Source organism: Poeciliopsis prolifica, unplaced genomic scaffold (assembly GCF_027474105.1).
Source record: "Poeciliopsis prolifica strain line A6 unplaced genomic scaffold, Auburn_PproV2 SCAFFOLD011, whole genome shotgun sequence".
In the NCBI taxonomy this organism is placed as follows: domain Eukaryota; kingdom Metazoa; phylum Chordata; class Actinopteri; order Cyprinodontiformes; family Poeciliidae; genus Poeciliopsis; species Poeciliopsis prolifica.
In genome coordinates, this window is record NW_026562386.1 from 9,252,515 (window position 1) to 9,274,004 (window position 21,490).

Below are 21,490 nucleotides of genomic sequence, written 5' to 3' on the forward strand. Positions count from 1 at the left end.
ACTGAAAATGCCTTCAGTGTGGAAGTGTGTGTGACTGTACTTCAACCTAACTATGTTTTCCTGACAGAGTGGGAAAATCCCCCATACTAGGACATCCTTAAGCACACAGAATTAACCAATCACAGGTCAAGTAAAAAGATAGCTGGCCAATGTAAATAAGAGAGCGCTGTGACGTCACGCCATACCAACGTTGAGGTCGTCTCCTGTAAATAATAAATGTAGTCTATGTATGCTGCGTTATAGCATATTGTCTTAGGTTTTTAAAATATATATGTATATAGAACCAATATCTAAATGCTTTTAGTTCATTTTAATTGGTGGCAGTCCTCTGCCACCAATCTCACGGCTAACTTTAGCCTGACACTCAGCTGTTTTGAACGCTAGCGTTAGCTAGCTAGCAGTTGAGCTAGCAGAGGTTATAGCAGAAGAAATTTATCATGCTTTTAGAAGGCGCTTTCTAACTGATGGATATATGAAATGATCTGTCAGTCACCCACAGCCTCCGAGTAACCTGCCTTGTCTCGAAGGTAAGCCGTCTGCCTCGCTTGCATTGGTTATGAATGACAGTTTGGTTCATTTGAGCCATTTCCTTCAAAAAGGGGGCATTGGCTGGCTGTTTCTGCCTGGTGATACAATCCTTTATTAGTTGTCAAGGAAAACGTGAAATGACAACCGTACAAGATTTGTCATGTGGAGCTTATCGACAACATAAATATAGAACTACTGCTTTCCGTTTCAGGTTGAAAATAGGTTACGCTTAGTGCAACGACGTCTTTTATTGCTGTGCAACTCTATTCGTAGCAATAAGGAGTTAACGATTTTTCCGGATGCCGTGTCAGTTCTTGTAAGCAAAAATATGTGAAGGAAACTAATGTTTTAGATATTTTTTGTTGCTGTCATCCTTTTAACAAATGACGGATGCGGTGCAGGAGATTTGCTGAACACTATCATATCTGAGACGTGATCAGGGGAAATCCACCATGCTGTTGTTAGTCCTGCCATGCGTGGCCAAAAAAAAAAAAAAATTACTGTCGGCTTCCTGACTATTTTTAATATTTTCAAATGTGTATGTTTAAGTAACGAGGTGCTTCTGAAAACAGAGGTGTCATAGAGGGATGAATCGTCTGCATCGATGGACTACCTCAGGAATTAAACTGAATATCAGATCTATCAAATACATTCACCAACCCCTTTATATAGCACTGGGTTGGAACCCCTATTGCCTTCAAGTCATTTTAATTCTTTATAGCCTAGGATGGGAAAAGCATTGCACATTTCTCAGAGATATTGGTCCAACTTGACATAGGCTATTACTCAGGTGCTGCATCAGCTCCACATGCATGATGTGAAATTCTCCTTCCACCATCTTCCCAAAACTATTTTGGTTTTACTGTTTTGAGTTGTTGTGACTGTAGGCCGCTGGAGTACAGTTACCTCAGTATGATGATTAAAAACAAAACAGTTTCAAAGGAATTCATGTTGGTTGATTCAATATTTGTGTTAATATCCAGTTAAGTGGTTGTAATAAAAGGCTAGTGGGTGTAGTATTTTGACCTTGATATAATCAAAAAACAATATTTATAATAGTAAGATTTTTTGATTTCTGAAAACTGAAATAACATCTCCACTTCATTTTGCATTATGTAATGAGCTAAATCTTTGAGTCTTTCTGGCATCTGTAAATTTTTTGTTTTGTAAAGCTACAAATAGCAAAATGCTGCACTCATGCATATGGGATGTTCACTCATCCAGTCTTACCGCTTTAGTCATAGCAAAGATTATTATAGATATTATAGATATATTATTATAAACTTTGAGAACAATGTGAAAGAAACTTTTAACTTTTTAAAACTTTGGTATATCTTTAAACCAGAACCCGACCTAAACCCAATGCAGGTCAATCTGTAATAACAGTAAAATGTCAGAAAACTGGACAGAACTCTATCAAAATACAAATCATCAGATTAACAACAATATACCATATAAAACATCACGTCAACAAAACTGGAGCCATACTTACCATGCATGTCAACTCCCACATAGTAACCCAGGCTCTCGTTCCCTGGCAGCAGGTCACAAAATATGACGATTATTATAGATATTATAGATATAGATATATTATAGATATAGATAGATTACAGATAACGTCTTTTCTAGTGTGATGTGTTGGATTTTCTCTATATTTATTTTTAGCTTCTTCCATACATTTTAATTTTATTCTTATGGACTGCTCCTGTATACATTAAGGGGAGATTATTTTACTATTAATTTCAGACCGCCAGTCAAGCTTGTCTTGGCGCTGGGCCCCCAGTCTGCCATGCAGCCATGAGCTCTGCCCTGTGGGAGAAGCCTAGTGGGGGCTTCAGGGAGGACTGGCGCTTCTACATGGTCTTAAAGGAATGCACTGTGGAGAAGCCCACCCAAAAGACCCTGAGGATTCCCCGCGGAAGCCTCGGCCAAGCCTGCCAGGAACGCAACAGCCTGGGGCGCACGCTGCCCCCATGTAAGGGCAAGAAGAGCCTCCGCATCCTGGACCAGACCAACGTGGTGCTGAGCCTGGATGAGCGGGATGTGGTGGAGCTGGATGAGAAGCTGGCTGAGCTGCTGTTCCCTATCACTAACTGTGAGGAGCGATGCAACTTGCTCTGCGACGAAGAGCGGCTCGAACGGGTCCGGGACATCGACTGCGGCTCCAAGGTGCGCGTGCAGCTGCGCTCAGGAGATGAACCTCTGCCCGGAGTGGTCCGCTTCAAAGGCTCACTGCTTCCTGACAGAGCCCTGTCTGGAATCTGGTTTGGAGTGGAGCTACTGGTAAGAACTAGATTGTTTTTTTTTGTTTTTTTATAATGCATTAAATAGTAATAAAGATAAAAAAAAAATACAAGTCAGTTTAAATAATACATTTATAAAGAAGGGAAAATAACATGAAAATCAAAAATATTCAGATAACTTGAGGTGCATGCAAAACAAATATGAAAATGTCTGTTAGAACCACAGACCCAAGCACTGCACAGATGTTGAACAAAATTACAAAATTGCACATGCAAGCGGCTAGTTCAGATTTTGAAAATCAGGTTTATGTGACGTTCCCATTTGCAATAGACAAATGTCAAGTCACAGTGAGTTGGCAGAAAACCAAAGACGTTCTTAGGGTGGCAAGTGGCTAAAGGCGGATTTTGTTTGTACTCAAAAGTCAGGTTTTCCCAGTTCCCACTCAAAAATGCATCAATAATGCCCTTGAAAGTAGTAATTGTGACCAGGAAAGTCAGAGGAAACCGAGCAGTCCCACTTTCAATATCGAGTATGGCTGCCATGCTTAATATAATGTATTGAAAGTTATAGGAATAAATAATTAGTATTTCTGGCAGTTTGTATCTCATTAAACTAAACATACAAATACTGCTGTGTTTGTGAGCATGAACACATAAAATTAATGTATTTTTTTTTATTAACTAACTTTGCTTATAGTAGTTAACTGAGAAAGATTGACAAATCATAAAAGTCTCCCTTCTTCCAAATTATTTCCAAATTGATTCCATATCTAATTGATCAAACTATCAATCAGTAGGTTGGCCACATTTCAAACTTTAGTTGTTTAAAACTCAAACTGTTATATCAACCCTGTATTAGAGGATCTTAACTATGACAAGATACTGTTAAGTTTGTCATTGTCTTTTCAGCCTGTGTTATGATACGAACCTACTCTGGCAGAGGCTACTGGTCGTATCGGTGACTCCGACCTGCTGCCGTAATCCCCAAACATTATAAGGCCTGAAAAAAAACACAAGCGCGTATGTTTTTGATGCCATTGTACAATGTCAGCATGTCACAAAACCTAAGCATTTACTTTACTGAACTAAGCTAGACTGCTGAATCGAAGTAGATCAGGAAAATTAATGCATCCAGCCAACATCATAAGGCAGCAACAAACTTGGCAACAATCTTGAAAGTGTCAAGATTTAATCACCAGTAAAATTGTGTTTTCTTTTGCGTTTTGTTTTTACACTTCAAAAATCAGATTTGACATCTGTCAACTATAGAAAAGGGGGAAAAAAATTCTGATTAAAAACTTCACAGAACCTCACTCAAAAAAAGCAAACAAATGGAAAACATTAAAACCATGATGGATGTTTAAAGTTGTTTATACAGAGCACTGAGCGGCAGAGATTAAACTTGCAGCTATTTTTAGTGAAAATGTCAAATGTCTTTTCATTTTCTAACATCACATCTGTGTTTTCAACGTCAGAAAGGAGTTCTTTTTTGGCTTTTTTAAAATGTGGGTTCTTTTTAAAATTAGTTAACCATTTAAAAATAAAGATTTTTTCTTTTTTGTCCTATTAGTATTCATTTAGTGTTTTGACTGAAACTGCATCATGGCAATTGTTTTTTGTATAATCTTGGTAGTAAATCTAAATCCCTGATGTGATGCAATTTGTTCTGGACCATATGTACAGCAGCAAGGTACAATGGGTTGCCTATTGTAGCACAATGTTGTTTTTATTCTAAGTCCTGCTTCAGTGTTTATGAGGGGGCTGAGACAGATAATGCATTCAAGCGCTACCTCCCCAAAAGGCCATAAAAGAGTGCATGTAAGAAGATATTTTGGGTAAGAATTGTTAAACCATGCAGGGTGAACAATGCATTGATCTCTCTCTTTCAGCTTTGTCTTGTCTCTCTCTGAATTGAGTTTGATGTTCTCTCCTTTTGTGTCCCAGGAGGAGGGTCGGGGTCAGGGCTTCACGGAGGGCTCCTACCAGGGTCGACAGCTCTTCCGTTGCGAGGAGGAGTGTGGCGTATTTGTGGCATTGGACAAGCTTGAACTATGGGAGGATGATGATGATGAAGGTTTGGGCCCACTGGAGGAGAATCAAGTTAGACTGGAGGACGACCAGGACTATGCTCCGCTGGAGATCAACTCCAGAGTGGTGCTGAGAGAGGAGCCCGAGAGAGGAACCGTCATATTTTGTGACCTGCTGCCAGGGAACGAGAGCCTGGGTTACTATGTGGGAGTTGACATGGTAAGTATGGCTCCAGTTTTGTTGACGTGATGTTTTATATGGTATATTGTTGTTAATCTGATGATTTGTATTTTGATAGAGTTCTGTCCAGTTTTCTGACATTTTACTGTTATTACAGATTGACCTGCATTGGGTTTAGGTCGGGTTCTGGTTTAAAGATATACCAAAGTTTTAAAAAGTTAAAAGTTTCTTTCACATTGTTCTCAAAGTTTAAAATGGCTTCAATGAGATACTACAGAAGTGCTAGAGAGTGCTAACGCTGCTATTGATGAGATTAATGATGTGCGGTTTAGGTGATTGGTTAACCAATCAGATGTTGGAATTTATCTGTTGATTCATAGTGACAGTTTAAACTATGCCACGATGAATTTTAGCAGGGGAAATATGTGTAACATTTAGTTCCCTAAACTGCCAACACTGACATTGTTTCTTTGATTCAGTTTATCCTGTATTGCATCACTATCACAGTCACAGGACCAAATAAATACCACATGGCCTGTTTTGGCCCAGTTTTACTTCTTAAAAAGATACTGATGTTAATGCTGATATATTGTGCATCCCTACTTGTTATGTTTGTGTTTCTCTATAAAGTGCAAAATGGCAGAAAGGTGTAACATTCTGCAATGTTAAAAAAAAGTTCTACATTTAGTTTGTCTTTATACTTTGTTTTTGTTAGAATTTCATAAAAATAATATGTTATAGTGTTATTGCTGTAATATTTAAAGCATATTAGTTTTAGTAGATACATTTTTGCTTTTAGACACTTTTTGATTTAATTTTTTTTAATACAATAATTATGATATTTTATTATACCTGATCTGTACTCAGTCTCTGCTCTGACTGATAAACTCACTCTTAGTGACAGACCAGTTAAGGCTGTTGTAGTTTCCTCACTTTATGATGTCTGTGCACTATGTTAGTCATCCCATGCCATGATAAAAGATTACATATTGTGATATTGGGTGATACGTTCACTTATATGCATGCAATATATTGACACGTTTGTCATAGTTTTTGTATTTCAATGACTATCCCTTTCATTTAGTATCCATGGCAACTGTGGCGTTGTACTCATAGTGAGATTGAAGCATTTGACTACAGATTGCTAGCAGCAGCCGCAGCAGCCCACTCAGTGCATCTGAGCCTCCCACACAAAGGCAAGGCAGTCACGCGGGGAGTGAGGTAAAGACTTGGAGCTGTATGACCCAACAGCGTGGCAATGGGCCAACTGGGAGCTGAGGAGAGCCCACTGCTTTGCCTCACTGTTCGTCCAGCCTCGCCCTGCCTTCTCTTGCTAGTCGCTCTGGTCTCAACCTTATTCCACATAGTCCTCTGGAGCACAAGCCTAAATTTGAACCTGAGGAGGAGGAATATCAAGCTTCTGCTTGGAGCTTTCAAAAGAAACAAACTGAGTTGGAAGATCTGCTATTTAGGTAGTCAAGAAGAGATGCATAGTTTGGAGTAGTAGTATGCAGGATCAAGCTGTAGCACATCTTTCAGGTTGTGCAACAAGACAACTGGCCTCACTAATCATCTGAATCGAGGAAATTTAGTATTTGGGTCACCAGCACAAAGGCATCAAATGATAAGAAGCACCTGAGACCTTGTCAACGTGTTCATGTCTCCAACTCTTTTAGGACAATCCTATCGGAGACTGGGATGGCATGATTGAAGGGAAGCTGGTGTGTGATTTTGCCAGTTTGGAGCACACTCGACTTGTTCCCATTGGTGACGTAATGCCAGGTGAGTCACCACATAGTGTTGACGTTTTTCCTCCACGTCTGCGTTGTTGGAACTTTTAGTTTCTGGGAACGTCCCTCCCTCGGACTAGCACTGCTGTCCTTCTGAGCAGTCTGAGTTTGTGTTTGGTTTGCAGCGGGAACAGAGAGCCTTTTGTAGTGATGGCTCTCTTGCTTTTGAAAGTCAAGTGAGATACTCTGGCTCTTTGTTCTCCACAGTGGCATATTGATTTGCTTATGCATGTTTCTGCCATCTCTCTTGAGAAAAACACAGATCTATAAGTACTGACATTATAATTTATTACATTTCTCCATTTTCTTTAAACTCTGGAACTCCACATTTAGTACACATCTAATCTTGAGAATATATAGAATGCTTCCCTGAACTAATTTTGAGTTAAACATTTTAAATATTTGATTGCGTAGCTAATAAAAGGATTTAATTTTTTAGCTTTCTTTGGATGTTAATTTAAAAAAAGATGAAGATTTCTAGTTTCACTTTCTTTACAGTGTTGTGCCTCAAATTTGAATTTCTTTGTATGCAGAATATTCCATGCAGGACCAGAGGCTGCCAAAGCACAGTTTTGCCCCCAGAGGCAGCGACAAATCATCCTCTGGCCAAAGCAAACCAAAGTGCAAAGGTACAGCACTGATGTTATGATGCAAAGCTACCTTACATGTCCACTGATTCTAATTCTTAAAAATTCGATTCTAATTCTTAGAAAGGCCTCTCCCCCAGAATATTATGCTTTTTATTGTACAAGTGATCAGCTGCCTGCTTTTCTCATGTTTTAGAGAGTTTCACAGACTTCTGTGTAGTTACAAACCACACTTAACAATAACTTTTTACCATTTTAAATAACATCTGATGGGCATTCTTGCTAAAATAAGGATATGAGGTGTGAGTTGATGCAAATACTGCTCTTCTTTGCTGTGATTTCCTTTAGTTTGTAGTTGTTAAATGAATCTTTTTTGTTGGATTTTATTTCCCATTGCTGTTGACACAACTTCAGATTCATATTAATCAGCTGTGCACGTGCACATTAAAACCTTCTCTTGTTTTTCCCTCCTCATGTATTTGCGTTACTTGCAGGATTAGCTCATCAGTGTGGCGGTAGAAGCAAGTCTGACTTTTACTATACTTTAAATGGGAGCTCTCTTGATCCCCCAGCCCAGCCCAAATCCAAAAGCACATGGTACATTGATGAAGGTAAAACTCGTGAGATGTTGGTCGTCTCATTGGCAAGCTCCTGTTCACCACAAGTTGCGTACTGATTGGTCCAATAAATGGGTTCTGCCCGAATGCTGAGCTACCTCTATTCTATAATGACACATTCAGTCTGGTACAATTGGCTTTTCTAATAAGGTTTCCTTGAATATGACCTCAACCCTGTTAGTATAGGATGCCACATGCTAACAGTTTTAACATAGAAAATTAAACATTAATTCAAACCCAGTCAGCATGCAGCAGACTCAAGTTTTCTCTCTTTACTACTGTAATTAATATAAGATTTACAGTTCCTTGCAAAAATCTTTGTTGCCCCTGAATCTTTTAAAAATGTGTCACATAAGACAAGACAATGTTGTGGAATGTAAGCCAAAAATCCACTTTCAAAACAAAAATACCATAATTGCATATTTTATCACAGGTACCTATTGTATTAATAAGTTCCATATAAGATTGATTAATTATACATGTGCAAAATAAGCAATCATTATTGTATATAACATAAAAACGTATATTTCTAAAATGTTGATTTTATTAAAATTTTTTGTAAAATTCTTTATGTAAAATATTTTTGATATGACTGCTTTCATGTTAGTGTCTAAATTGCTTGTGGAGTAATAGAAACAGACATATATTTGCATTGGAGAGTGATGACATGAACAACAGAAACAGAATGAATGTGTCCTAAAATTTTCTGATGAAGCAAAAAATACAAATATTAGCTCATAGTTTTTAAAAGGAATTGAGTGATTGGATTTTTTTCTGTAATAGTTTATATTTGTTTGGCATTTAATAGAATAAAACAACGCCCTCATTTTTGTGTAAAAATGACTGATGTTTTATTGCAGCAGTATTAATGTAAACTCAATGGACTTGAAGTAAATGTGTCCAACTAATTGTGTTGACAGTGAAGAAATCTAGACAGTGGGTTGATGCAGGAGCTTGCTATGCAGACTTTTCCACTCGTCTTGTCCTTCATCATCATTTCAGTGTTATTTTGTTTCATGGGTTCATGGGTGTTGCTAAAAACATTCAATGATGCTAAGCATTGCAAAAGGTTCTCATATGCCTTATTTTTATTTTGACTACAGTTGTTGATAATAGATACAGTGTGTATGCGTGGCTGTTTGCATGTCTGAGTATTTATAAAAGCTTTTGTCACTGAGTTCATAATTGATTCTTTTTTTTCAACAACACATCTCACTGTTTTATTTATTTTTTTTATTATTTCAGTGCACACAATCTGGATCCTATTGTTGTGTTTGAACTGGGCGGTTCATGTTGTTACCAGTATCTTCCAGTTGTAAATATGCTTTTCATTTCAACATAACTGAGATTTGTTTTTTTACATGAGACAATTTATTTTTCGTGATACTGAAGAGAGAAAAAATGCATGTGTTATAAAATGTGAAATGAACCCTAAAGCTCTGACTGGGTGAACAGATTCAGTAGAAATAAATGGCTGTAGTGTTTCTATTTGGCATGAGAGCAGTAAAAATGCAAGGCAGTGTAAAAGTGTTTTAGCTCTACACTGTTACATCTCTCTATGCTTTGCAGAAATGAGAAGGTCATTCATAAACGCTGAAATACTGTTTTCACAACTGCTTACTCATCCTGTAAAATGCTCATATACTCATTTTCATCTTGCAAAGGATCACTTTTGGGGCAGTATTGTCTTATAGTTTGGATGCTTGTAGTTTTTATCATGGTTTAAGTGGAAGAAGCTACTGACTTGCATTTTTTCTTACTGATGGAATATTTCTGCTTTGTATAAAAAAACAGCCTAATGTTACTCATTCGTAGGTCTTTAGTTAGTGTTTTTAACAGATTTTGTCACATTACAACCACAACCTTTAGTTAATTTAATTGAGATTCTATTTGAAAGTTCATCTCAACCTAATGCAAAATTGTGAAGACTCACTGACTCTTTTTTTTCCCCCTGGAAATTACAACAGTTTTTTTTTTCAAGGCATATCAGCACCAAATGTGGACAATTAAAGATGAACCTTTTTGCTCATTCTACTTCATCTCATGCTTTGAGGAGTATATCAGCATAAATGTCAAGTCTTGCCACAGATTGTCAACTAGATTTCAGCTTAACTTTGACTGCACTAATCTAACATGTGGATATGGTTTGATCTAATAGACTAGGTTGTAGTTCTACATGTTTACTAGTATTCCACCTTCACCTCAATGTAAAGGCTTCAACTTCCTCTCGAAGCTTTTCTTGTAAAATTTGTTGTGTGTTTCTCCTTCTGAACAACTTTAACCAGCTTCCCTGCCATTGCTGAAGAAGAATCATCTCATGATGCAACCAGCATAGTTTTGTGGTGTGGTTAGTGTGCTTATGTTGCTTTGCAGTGTAAATTTTCTGCAACTGATAGCTTTTTGTATTTAAGTAAAGGAATTTTGCTTGGACCACAGCAAATGTTGCTTCTTATAGATTTCTGTTTGGCTTTCTTTTTGCTTCCATTTCATGAAGGCTAGATTTATGGAGTGTATTGCTGGTAATTTCTGTGTTGGCAGATCCTCCCACCCAGCCCTGGATCTCTGCAGCTCCTCCAAAGTTACAATAGATCTCTTGCGTCTTTGATTAATACACTAAAGTTTTTGGTTATAATGTGACAATACTTTTGCAAGGCAGTTTATGTGCATATGCTGCTGTAATTGACAGATTTTTAAAATAAATGATGAAATTATAGCTGCTGCAATTTGTCAAAGTCATCAGTAATGGATGTATCAATATTAATAGTCGGTACATAATTTGTATGAGTTAAAATTTTATATTTTTGGGGGGAGAAAGTTAGAAAGTTTAAATCCAAACTGCTGAGGCTGCAGTGTGTCCTGTCCCTTAAAAATGTGGCAGCAAATTTATATGTGTCTGTCCCTTTAATTCAGTGAGGAGTTTGGCTCCAGTCATTGGCTGTCTCTGTTTACATCTCTTAATCAACCCAAACAAGATGGATGAAGTGTGTCATTACTCCCCAATGAGCCAACTCTTTAAAAAATGTTTTCAAGCGTGTATGGTAAATGTTAAATGATCTTCAAACTGGGTGAAAGATACCAGCTTGTTTTCCTCATGTGTTGAGATAGCTGTTGTTGAGATAGCTGTAATTAAGTATGAGTGAAAAAGTTTCTGAAACCATTCTGTCGTCAAAGCATTGGTTTTCACTTTTCTCCATACAACATCTCCACGACGGTAAAGATCACCGTCGCATCTCCACCAAATGGTAAATTTTGCTCTTTGGGTTTTCCTCAACAGTTGGAGAGGACCCCGCCAAGTCGCTCACCGACACCCCTCCAGAATTCAGTCAGTCCTCTCCCCCCTCCAGAGCCCCAGCCTCTTCTTCGCTGTCAAGTGACAACAAGTTCCACTCACTGCCCTTCAGCCTGAACCGCAAGACCCCCGAGAACATAAGCCAGGGGCCCATCTCTCTCTCCGTTGGGTCTGTAATGGGCGAGCAGCCTGAGCCCCCATCGCCCACTGCCCCTCCATCTCCACGGCCTCCGACGCCCCCACGAGGACAGCCAGGTCTTGAGGTGGGGTCTCTGGTGGAGGTGAAGGAAAACCCCCCTTTGTGTGGCGTAATACGTTGGGTGGGCCTGCCGCCTGGTCTGCTGGAGCCTTTGGCTGGACTGGAGCTGGTGAGATGCAACCTTTTGTTGATAATTTGACAATTAGTCATAGTTCGACAACCAGTGAACAAATGAGCAGCTCTATCTGATATGTGTCTTGAAATCCTTGAAAGTGCTTGATATTCCAACTGCACAGTATTGCAATAAAGTGCAAGCTAACGTTTAATTTGAAACCTAAATTTGGAAAAGATTTACAATTGAAGCCAGATATTTTCAAACATTCAAACAAATTTTTTCTTGATGTCTGAAGCTAAATCAGACTAAACTTTTCTTATTTTGGGTTAGAATTACTAAAAATGACGTCTATTTGCCAAATGGCAGAAAACTTAGTGAGGACATTTTTTTAGATATAGTTTTGTAATTTCTTCTGTATTTTGTGTTTAAACATTTACCGGTAGTTTGAGTAGAACGGTCTTTAACCTTACATGATTTGTTATGGCTATTTCAATGTAATAAATATTTATTATTCCTAATTTCTCAGTAACATCTTGGTCTGGTTGACTGACATAAAGGTTAGCTTATAGGTTAAACAACTTTATTAAAAATGAATGATTTTTTGTGAAATTAGTGTTTTGTTTTCGGACCAGTCAGGTGCATAAGGTGTGTGTGTGTGTAATGTTGTAGAATACTATCACAAAACAGTGACAACAGTAATAAATGATGTCATATAATTGTGAATTGAAAAGCTCTTGAATTTTTTATCTCCCAAGTCTGGAAATGCTTGGAAATGCAGTAATTATTTACTGTGGGAAAAGTGCATGAACCCTGGAAGACATGACAATTGACTTTCTGTAAAAGGTAAAAATGGAAAAACAAAATAGGACAATCTGTGGTTTCATAGGGGGTTTGTCTCAGTTGTTTTCATCTCGCCGATCTCACCGACTTCCCGGTTTTTCTTGTGGTTGCTTGGCAACTTTATGATGATGGGCAGACTTGAGGAAGTCACAAGCGAACAAGCAAATTTCACAAAAGGCTTCACATTTTCAGTCATCGTAGTACTCCAGCAACATTTTTCCTCTCATTGTTTTGGGGCAAAGATGAACTTCCTTTAGAAAGTACTAGCATTAGGTGGAAATTGCTTAACCTCTATTACAGAAAATCTGTTTTCTATAACCCACGCTTAAAGTAATCCCTTCCACTGATGACATTTCTCAATTTGAACCTTCTCTCTCAGGAAGAAGAGTGTCCTGGATGCACCGATGGCACGTTTAAGGGGACTCGCTACTTCACCTGCCCACCCAAAAAAGCTTTGTTTGTGAAGCTGAAATGTTGCCGGCCTGACTCCCGCTTCCCATCCTTGCACCATTCCTCCAACCCCATAGAGCGGTGCAACTCTATCGGTTAGCTAGTTAGCTAGGATAGATTCAACATGACCAAATGTGTGGTAACGTTTGTCTTATAAAATCTTAACGGGTACTTTTTGTGACTTTTGCAGCATTTGGGGGATATTTGAGTGAGGTAGTGCACGAGAACACACCCCCACGTACTGAGAATGACGGTCTGGATGTCATGGTGGGAAAAAAGAAAGGCATTCAAGGCCACTACAATTCCTGCTACCTGGATTCAACCCTCTTCTGGTCAGTGGTCCTTCACCATTACAGTAAACTTTATTTTTAATGGTCATATTTGTTAAACATGCAGATGCCCATCAGACATTAATGTTGACTTATGGTGTAAATATTTCTTCGCTTTGCTATGCAGTCTCTTCTCCTTCAGCTCTGTACTGGACACGGTTCTGCTGAGGCCACGATCAAAGACTGATGTGGAGTATTATAGAGAGACTCAGGAACTGCTACGCACAGAGATAGTCAATCCACTGCGCATGTAAGTGTTTGTACTCCAGCTGTATAACAGCAGCTGCCTGTCAGAATTATAGACAAAGAAGACTTTCTATTTTTAGGTCCCATTTACATAAGAAAGATGACATACTTTCAAATATTGTGCCTTGCAAAAGTAATTGTGCTTCTTTAACTCTTTCATATTTTGGCACTTTACAACCATAAGCTGTAGAGTATTTTACCTATAAGACCAATTCAAAATAGGTCTTATAGGTATAATGATGGCCTATGACTGCGTACCACAGGAAAAAATTTTACATTATTTTTTTAACATATAGAAATTGGAAAAGTCGAGTGTGCATTTGTGTTCAGTTCCCACTTAAATAAAATCCTGTGCAGGCAATTATCTTAAAAAAATTACTTTATTGGTGGTCAATATGTGTTCAATTTCATTTTATTAGAAATCCAGCTCTGTTCTGCAAAAGCCTCAGAGGTTTGAGAGACTGTCGGTAAACAAACAGCATCATAACGACCAAGGAACACTGCTACAAAGTTATTGAGAGGTTTAAAATGCTAAATGTGTTAGATAATTTAATATGCATCGTCCTGAACACATTGCCCTATATTGTGCTCCATACGTCATTCAGTCAACTCCGATTCTCCTCCCTATTCTTGCTTTTGAAAAGCATCCCAACTTATTACTGATTATATGATCCGTGGAACTAAATACAAGTTATGTTGGGAAAAAAAAGCTGAAAACACTTTCGAGTTGGATGCAGTTATACCTCTTGTAGCCCAGTGAGCCTGAACATAAAGTCAGTACAACAGAATGGTTTATGGCTTTGTATATTCATGTTTTCACAAAACTGGGTAAAAATGTTCACAAGATGCTCTCCATGATTAAAATTGATCTATTTTGCAAAAGCAAAATGTTCATCCTCCAGAAGTAAAAATGTGGTTAAAGATTTTCCCCAAAAGATGTGAAAATGTGAATACCGCTAATGATGGTTCCGGTAAGTTTTAAATAAGTGACACAGTATATAAATGCTCTCACAGTTTTAAGATTTTATTTGTAAAAAAAAAAACTGTAGTAGACTGTATATAAGCTTATGTCCGCTTCCACCACCAGGTGAGTTTGAGGTTTTAGCAAGTGTGAACAATTTTTAGATTTCTAGGGGCATGAATGCTTTTGCAAGGCATTGTCACAACCCAACTGAAAGAACAGAGTAATTTATCTTTTCACTATGTTGTCAAACCTGAAATGCCCTTGTGACTGAACTTTGACATTAGCACTGTCGCTGTCGTTCTCCAGACACGGGTACGTTTGTGCTACAAAAGTGATGAAGCTCAGACGGATTCTCGAGAAAGTAGAAGCTGCCTCGGGATTCACTTCTGAAGAAAAAGGTTGAGTTTTCCTCTGAGATAAACTTAATGTAAAAATGTAGAAAAATATATGTATATATATAATATATATACAGTATATATGATGACCATCTAAAGTTTTGTGTTTTTAAGTTTAGACTGAGATTTTTTTTATGCTGAAAGTTTTTGGGATTTATCCAATTTAATAAATGTATTTTAAAAAATGACTACGGTAACTCTTGAAGCAAACATTTTCTGTGTCAACAGTAGATGGCAGCATTGGCACATAACTATAATAATACCAAACCTCAGTTAAGCACTTTTTGCTCTGCAGATCCTGAGGAGTTTCTTAATATCCTTTTCCATCACATATTGAGGGTGGATCCACTGCTGAAGCTGAGGTAAGGGGAAAATATAAAGTCCTATGACGTTATATGTATTACTAGATTATTAATGACAATAATATAAAGAGCCAGTTACAAGTAAAACCACAGCCATATACACTTTCGTAATGTGTATTTAATCTGAGAAGTTGGTGTTCAGATATTATTCCTCTTGTAATAAATTTCTGTTATTGGTGGCAAAGAGTTCTTTCCATTTCTAGAATTTAAGAATAGTGGAGCTATATATATTTTCTACTTCAATAGCCAGTTTATGCTTTTATATTCTAATTAATTAAATGGAACAAGAAGAGCTTGGGAATTGAAGAGCAAGTTGCTCAAGTTCTACAAACATGGAACAGTGGAAAGAAAAAAAAAACATTTTGTAGCATTAAGGGTAATTGTGACTGCTGGAAAAGGTTCCTCGTTATTTTAAAAATTGTAATCTGCTAATTCTTAATAGATATATTCTTACATTGCGAGTGACAAGTTGACATTTGAGGAATTCCTAATTTGGATTTTACAAGTGCTTTGCAATAAGCCAAATATCATTGAAAGGTAAATTTATTTCAGAACCTGTATAATATATTCATGACACACATTATTTCAGTAATTTCAAAATTCAGTTTCTTTACATGTAACACCCCACACATTCATGCGGCTACATCAGCAGAGATTAAGTTCAGTGACATTAGCACCCTCAACCAGATGTTAAGCCACTAAATGTTAAAGCTATAGAGGCTGACTGTTCAAAGTACTGCAGCTAAACATGTAATAATGGAATATTGAGTGGAAGGAAAATAGTATAGACTCAACAAAGCTCTGCACCAATTTAAGGCTATGAATGAGGCCAGTATAAAATAAAACATGTTTTTTAATACAAGAATATCAGCATGCTGTACTAAAATAGTACATCTGTATATTGTACAATATGCACGCTCTGTGTGGTTGGGGCTCCGTTTACATTAATTACTGTGATGAGCCTGTGGCACTGAGGAGGTTTTAAATTTCCATAGATTCTTTAAGGATTAGTTGAGACAAGTTTTCAGGTCAATCAAGTACAGTGTTACCATCTTTATTAGACCAAGTATTGGTACTTATGGCAGTGTGAGCAGGTTCCAAAAATATAAAATCAGCATCTCCATAAAGCTTGTCAGGAGAGGGAAACATAAAGTCCTCTACAATTTCCTGGTTTATTACTGTGCTGGCTTTGGAAAGATGACCTGACTTGGCTTCCAAAATTATTACTGGCTGTGGAAACTTAACACCGGACTTTAAGCATTTTGGAATCTGTGCCTCTCCGCTCTTCCTGTAGAAACACACATAAAATACAAAAATGATTGTAATATGAAAAGAGTACATAGCCCAGGTGAGAGGCTTGTGATGTTTTTCTTTTTGTCTCAGAAGTTGTTTAACTTATGGAATGTGTCATGTCCTGGAAATAGCTGCATTTCCATTGACTATATAATTGTGCAAACTGAAACCAAGAAAATCTATTTGCTTAATGAAAGCACTCCAATTTTGAGACTCGCATCTTTCAATAAAAGCTTTTTGCATTAGGAGGAGGTGGTTTATTCCACATAACTGCAATGGAAACACTTTTTGTTCTCATCAGATGATCTTCATGGGTTGTAATATTCAGATGTTATTACTGGCAGGAAAGAGGAATAAGGCGACAGGAAGTGGGAGGATTACTATGGCGTGTTTTTTAATGACTTGTTGCACAAACAAACGTATTTATGTATGATTTTAATTACATTTCATATTAATGGATACACCAAAATCTTTAAATTTGACAGTTTTCCGAACATTTGCAATGCAAATCCAGCTACTGTCTCCAAAAGCTGGCCATACCGTGTGAATCTCAATTGAATTACTACCAACAAATTAACCTTTCAATGATATGTAGTTAATTTTGATGTACCTGTAAACCTTTGTGAACAATTGCTGATATCTGTAACCTTTCAGATAAGTATGCAAAAAATGACATAACTTCTGATGGCATTTTGATTCATCTTGCAGGTCTGCAGGTCAGAAAGTTCAAGACTGTTATTTTTACCAAATCTTTATGGAAAAGAAGGACAAGGTTGGAGTTCCAACCAGCCAGCAGCTGCTGGAGTGGTCTTTCATAACCAGTGACTTGAAATTTGCAGAGGTAAGTAGAGCCTTATTTGTTGGAATGTTTATATTTTCTGTACTGTGTAAAATCAATTTCAGCTCTGATTGGTTATAACTGTCATAATTTTTTCTTTCCCCCTCTTCCAGGCTCCCTCTTGCCTTATCATCCAGATGCCACGCTTTGGCAAGGACTTCAAAATGTTCAACAAGATTTTTCCCTCCTTAGAGTTAGACATCACAGACCTTCTTGAAGACAGTGAGTTGTATTTATTTCCTAGTCTGTAGAGGTGATTCACAACTCTGTGGCATTTGGTATTTAAAGAAGCATTTTTTTTTTCTAAAAGAAGGGTGTGTTTGACGATGAAGGCTTGTGTTTTGTCTTTCATTCAGCTCCTAGGGAGTGCCGCATCTGTGCAGGCCTGGCTTTCTACGAATGCAGAGACTGTTATGAGGACGGGGATATCACTGCTGGCAAGATTAAGCAGTTCTGTGAAAAGTGCAATACACAGGTAAGGAACAGAGAGTAGTGCTGTGACATCAGTTTAAAGATCCTTGTCCAGTTGGTGGCGCCAAATCCAAAGAAACCATATTCTCTTGAACAGAGTTTATAGTCGCAAAGAGGACATGTTTCCACACTAGACTGCGAAAACTTTTATTATTATATTTTAGTAGAACATATTACTATATTCTTAATTACTATATTCTTTTATGTTTTTATTCTACATCTTCTCTTAAAAAACAATTTGGCATCTTTTATTTCTCCACAATGACGACGGTGCCTCTGCTATTACTGATTTAGGTTCATCTCCACCCGAAAAGGAAAGCCCATCGACACAACAAACTGTCCGTCCCAAAGGAGCTCCAGGAAGGCCAGGGACGTCAGGGCGGCTTTCCCCGCCAGCGGATGGAGCTGTTCGCTGTGCTGTGCATCGAAACCAGTCACTACGTGGCCTTCGTCAAGTACGGCAGCTCCGACTCTGCCTGGCTCTTCTTCGACAGCATGGCAGACCGTGATGGTGGGTGTGATCGCCGCACAACGCTTTGTTCTGAAGTAAAGTAACTAAATTCAGGTCTAAACAATTTAAGTATTGTTCACATGTTGGATATCTTCTGAGGCAACAAGTAATAGCATCATCTAAAAAAATGCATAACATTTTTTTAATAAGCTATAATGGCAATATTGGGGGAAAAAGTTACACAATAATCAGAACAAAATAGTTGCATATTATACAGAAGTTTAGATTGCTTTTTTTTATTTTATCCTTGCAATCCTTTACAACACAACACTCTTGCTGATTCATACCTAGTATATTTACGTATTTCAACCTTCCTATTGTTTTTAGGACATAATTAAATCTATTCCCTAAATTGACGCCTCTAATTTGGAAGAGTAATCATCATATCGTTTATCATTTATCGTGATAATTTTTTTGCAAAAAGATTTTGATTTGTGTTTGTCACAACAAATTCAAATTAATGTTGTTACATCCTCCAAAAGAATGTCATTTGGGATTGAAAGTTTTAATATTTTTCTTTTCTTTTCTTTATTATTTTCTCTACTGTTTTTTTCAATGAGACCATCAGAACATTTGAAGATATGATTAAATTCAGTTACTGTGTGCAGCTTAGTGATACAAATCACTCTTCTTTATGTGACTGGCATCCTAAAGATGTGCGTTTCCAGTGGATATGTTTCTTAAGAGCAGTATTTGTGCAGTCACAATTATATGTTTACCTAAAAAATTTGTATTTCTGATCGTCACTTTTATTGTTATCCCTATAGCAGTACAAAATATTGTACTTTAATTCCATACCATCCGCCCTACACTTACAGAGACACGGTGCTGTTTCACATTTTTACTGCATGATTTTTTTACCATTAATTATCCTCATCATTGAAACTTCTAATAGAGTTTCGATGTTTTAAAAGTTTAATGTAAATAATTTAAGAGAAGGTTCATTATCTTAACAAGTCTTGCTTTTTAAATGCATAGCTTTATGAGTAGTTGTATACATGTTACTGATCAGTTCTCGAAGAGACTAATTGTAACAGTGATTGTTAAATCTCGCGTTGCAGGAGGCCAGAATGGTTTCAACATACCGCAGGTGTCTCCCTGTCCTGAAGTGGAAGCCTATCTGAAAATGACGCCAGAGGAGCTGCACACCTTAGACCCCAAGAGCATCCAGGGTCAGGCGCGACGTCTGCTCTGCGACGCCTACATGTGCATGTATCAGAGCCCAACCATGAGCCTTTACAAGTAGATTCCTCTCCCTAAAGCCTCCGCCTTTTATCCTCTGCCGCTCCATCTCCACTCCTTCTGGCCTGGTGGTTCAGAGAAAGACCAGAACTTTTATGGCCGAACTAATAGAAGAGAAGCTGTTTGCCAGCAGGGGGCGCTATCTGGCGTAATCCTCTCACTCAAAGCCGGCTCATTTCTGAAAGTTAGGGAGATGGACAAAAGAAGGGAGAAGCCTATTTGCACTGTGCATTAGTTTAAAGTATTGTGTTCCTTATGTAGTCCGATGTAGCTTTCATGTGTCTCACAGCTGAGCATCGGCAGTGGTTAATGAAGCGAAAGTAGGCATTGTGAGGATTCACTCCCTGTTGAGGGAGGATGGAGATGACGGGCTGTGCGGCGCGTTGCGTCGCAGTGGCTGACTAAACAAAAACAAATCGAGCCTGTGGGAGGACCTTGCTCACCTCATTTACCTTAAGAAAAGAGGAGTCCTGCTATTCTTAATCACTGTAATACATGGGAGCTTTCCATATCGCACATTAAGAAAGCAACACAGTGTGGAAAACCTCACCCAGCCTCTACGTGCTGTTCTAAAAACCTTGTGCAAAATCTTTTAGTAGCATAGATTTCTCCGGGTAGTAACAGTATAGATGTCAACTCGGTGTGCAGTTACATTATGACCATGCTCTTTGTGAACTGCTTTACATATCTCCATATCATCTGTAGAAATGTCCTTTAGTGTATGATTTGCAGAATAAGACACAGCCTTTGTAAAAGTATTGCGCTTTGCCACAAACTACAGCACCTTTCCGCCATTTCCAAGTGGACCTATCAGGAAACGTTTACGTTTTTTTTCGTACACCCTCCTGTTTCTGAGTGCTAATTTGTTGTTAGGGAGACATCAGCGTTTTGTTACGGAATACAAATTTGCTCCTCTGCTGTTGCTCTAAAGAATGGCCTGCATTGCTAATGCAGAGTAGGTGGTAGATAAATGCATGAAAGGAGACTTGTACAATGGCTTCTATTGTAAAGCTGCTTGGTGGACCACTCTGTGCATTCATAGGGTCAATGAGGTGAAAAACTGGAGAAGTCTGGCTGTTTTTCCTCTAAGTCGAGAGTGTGTGATGTGAAGAAATGCAGTGTCTTGCTCTTTGTATTAACAAGGAAGTCTGAATTATGTTTTATGTTTACAAAGCCTTTCTCCCCTCTCCTGCCTGTCCTGGCAGGCCTGATTTCCAACAGAAGCAAAGTATTGACTCTTGCTGCCTTTAATGAAAGTGTGATGTGTGATATTTCCAGCCTGGCCCTAGATAACAGAACAGATCTGATCAAATATTATTTATTAAACTCTAATCCTAACAAAATCAGAAAAAAAAAATGAAACAGGGTTGATGATGTTGGGTACTATTTGGCCTCTTTCACTGTATATTTAAGTGAGTGTTTGTACTTTATGTTGTCTGATAGCAACTACTGATTGTTAACAGGGACTCAGTTATCGGTTAACAAAGGATGAGAAATGAAGAGGCACAATGGGTGTAACCTTTGAACACCATATATCTGTGTATTTAAATAAGACATTTTATTAAAGAAATAAAACTGACAAATATTGCTTTGATTATGTTCCACTTGCAGCAAACTGAATTTAGATCCTAAGTGGTCAACTGTTTTATACCACACACAGAAATCAGCAAACTACAGATGTCAGCAATGGATAAAAACAGCTGAAATTAGATTTTACATACACTGAATAAAACCTTTTTTCTTCACTCTGAAGACAATAAATGAGGTCACTTTGGGTTTCAATAAGTATTTCTATTTGCTAAATGGCAAAAATAATAAGTCGGTTTTTATAAGCTTAAATTTGGTTTTTTATGTTGCTTTTGGACTAATAGCTTCTTCATGAGTGCATGGCATTTCAGCCTGTTTAAGGAAAGTAACTTGTTTTGTTTTGCCCAACTTCAGCCAGTTAATTTGCTTTTAGGTTGATGCACATA

The 21,490-nt window shown here is 37.8% G+C and overlaps 1 protein-coding gene across 2 annotated transcripts; it reads left to right on the top strand.

Annotated features, from left to right (window-relative positions):
• The first annotated feature begins 191 nt into the window (after positions 1 to 191).
• On the top strand, positions 192 to 21,100 carry cylda (cylindromatosis (turban tumor syndrome), a). 2 transcript variants are annotated; one of them, XM_055036755.1, is made up of 17 exons: positions 192 to 527; positions 2,275 to 2,811; positions 4,716 to 5,018; positions 6,656 to 6,761; positions 7,303 to 7,398; positions 7,851 to 7,967; positions 11,248 to 11,630; positions 12,796 to 12,961; positions 13,057 to 13,198; positions 13,323 to 13,445; positions 14,712 to 14,803; positions 15,096 to 15,162; positions 17,164 to 17,296; positions 17,407 to 17,515; positions 17,650 to 17,768; positions 18,059 to 18,275; positions 19,337 to 21,100. In XM_055036755.1, the coding sequence occupies exons 2-17, from the start codon at positions 2,326 to 2,328 to the stop codon at positions 19,519 to 19,521; spliced, it is 2,844 nt and encodes a 947-aa protein (XP_054892730.1). In that variant the 5' UTR covers positions 192 to 527; positions 2,275 to 2,325; the 3' UTR covers positions 19,522 to 21,100. The 2 variants fall into 2 exon arrangements, with proteins under 2 accessions (XP_054892730.1, XP_054892731.1); XM_055036756.1 differs by lacking the exon at positions 7,851 to 7,967.
• The last annotated feature ends 390 nt before the right edge of the window (positions 21,101 to 21,490 follow it).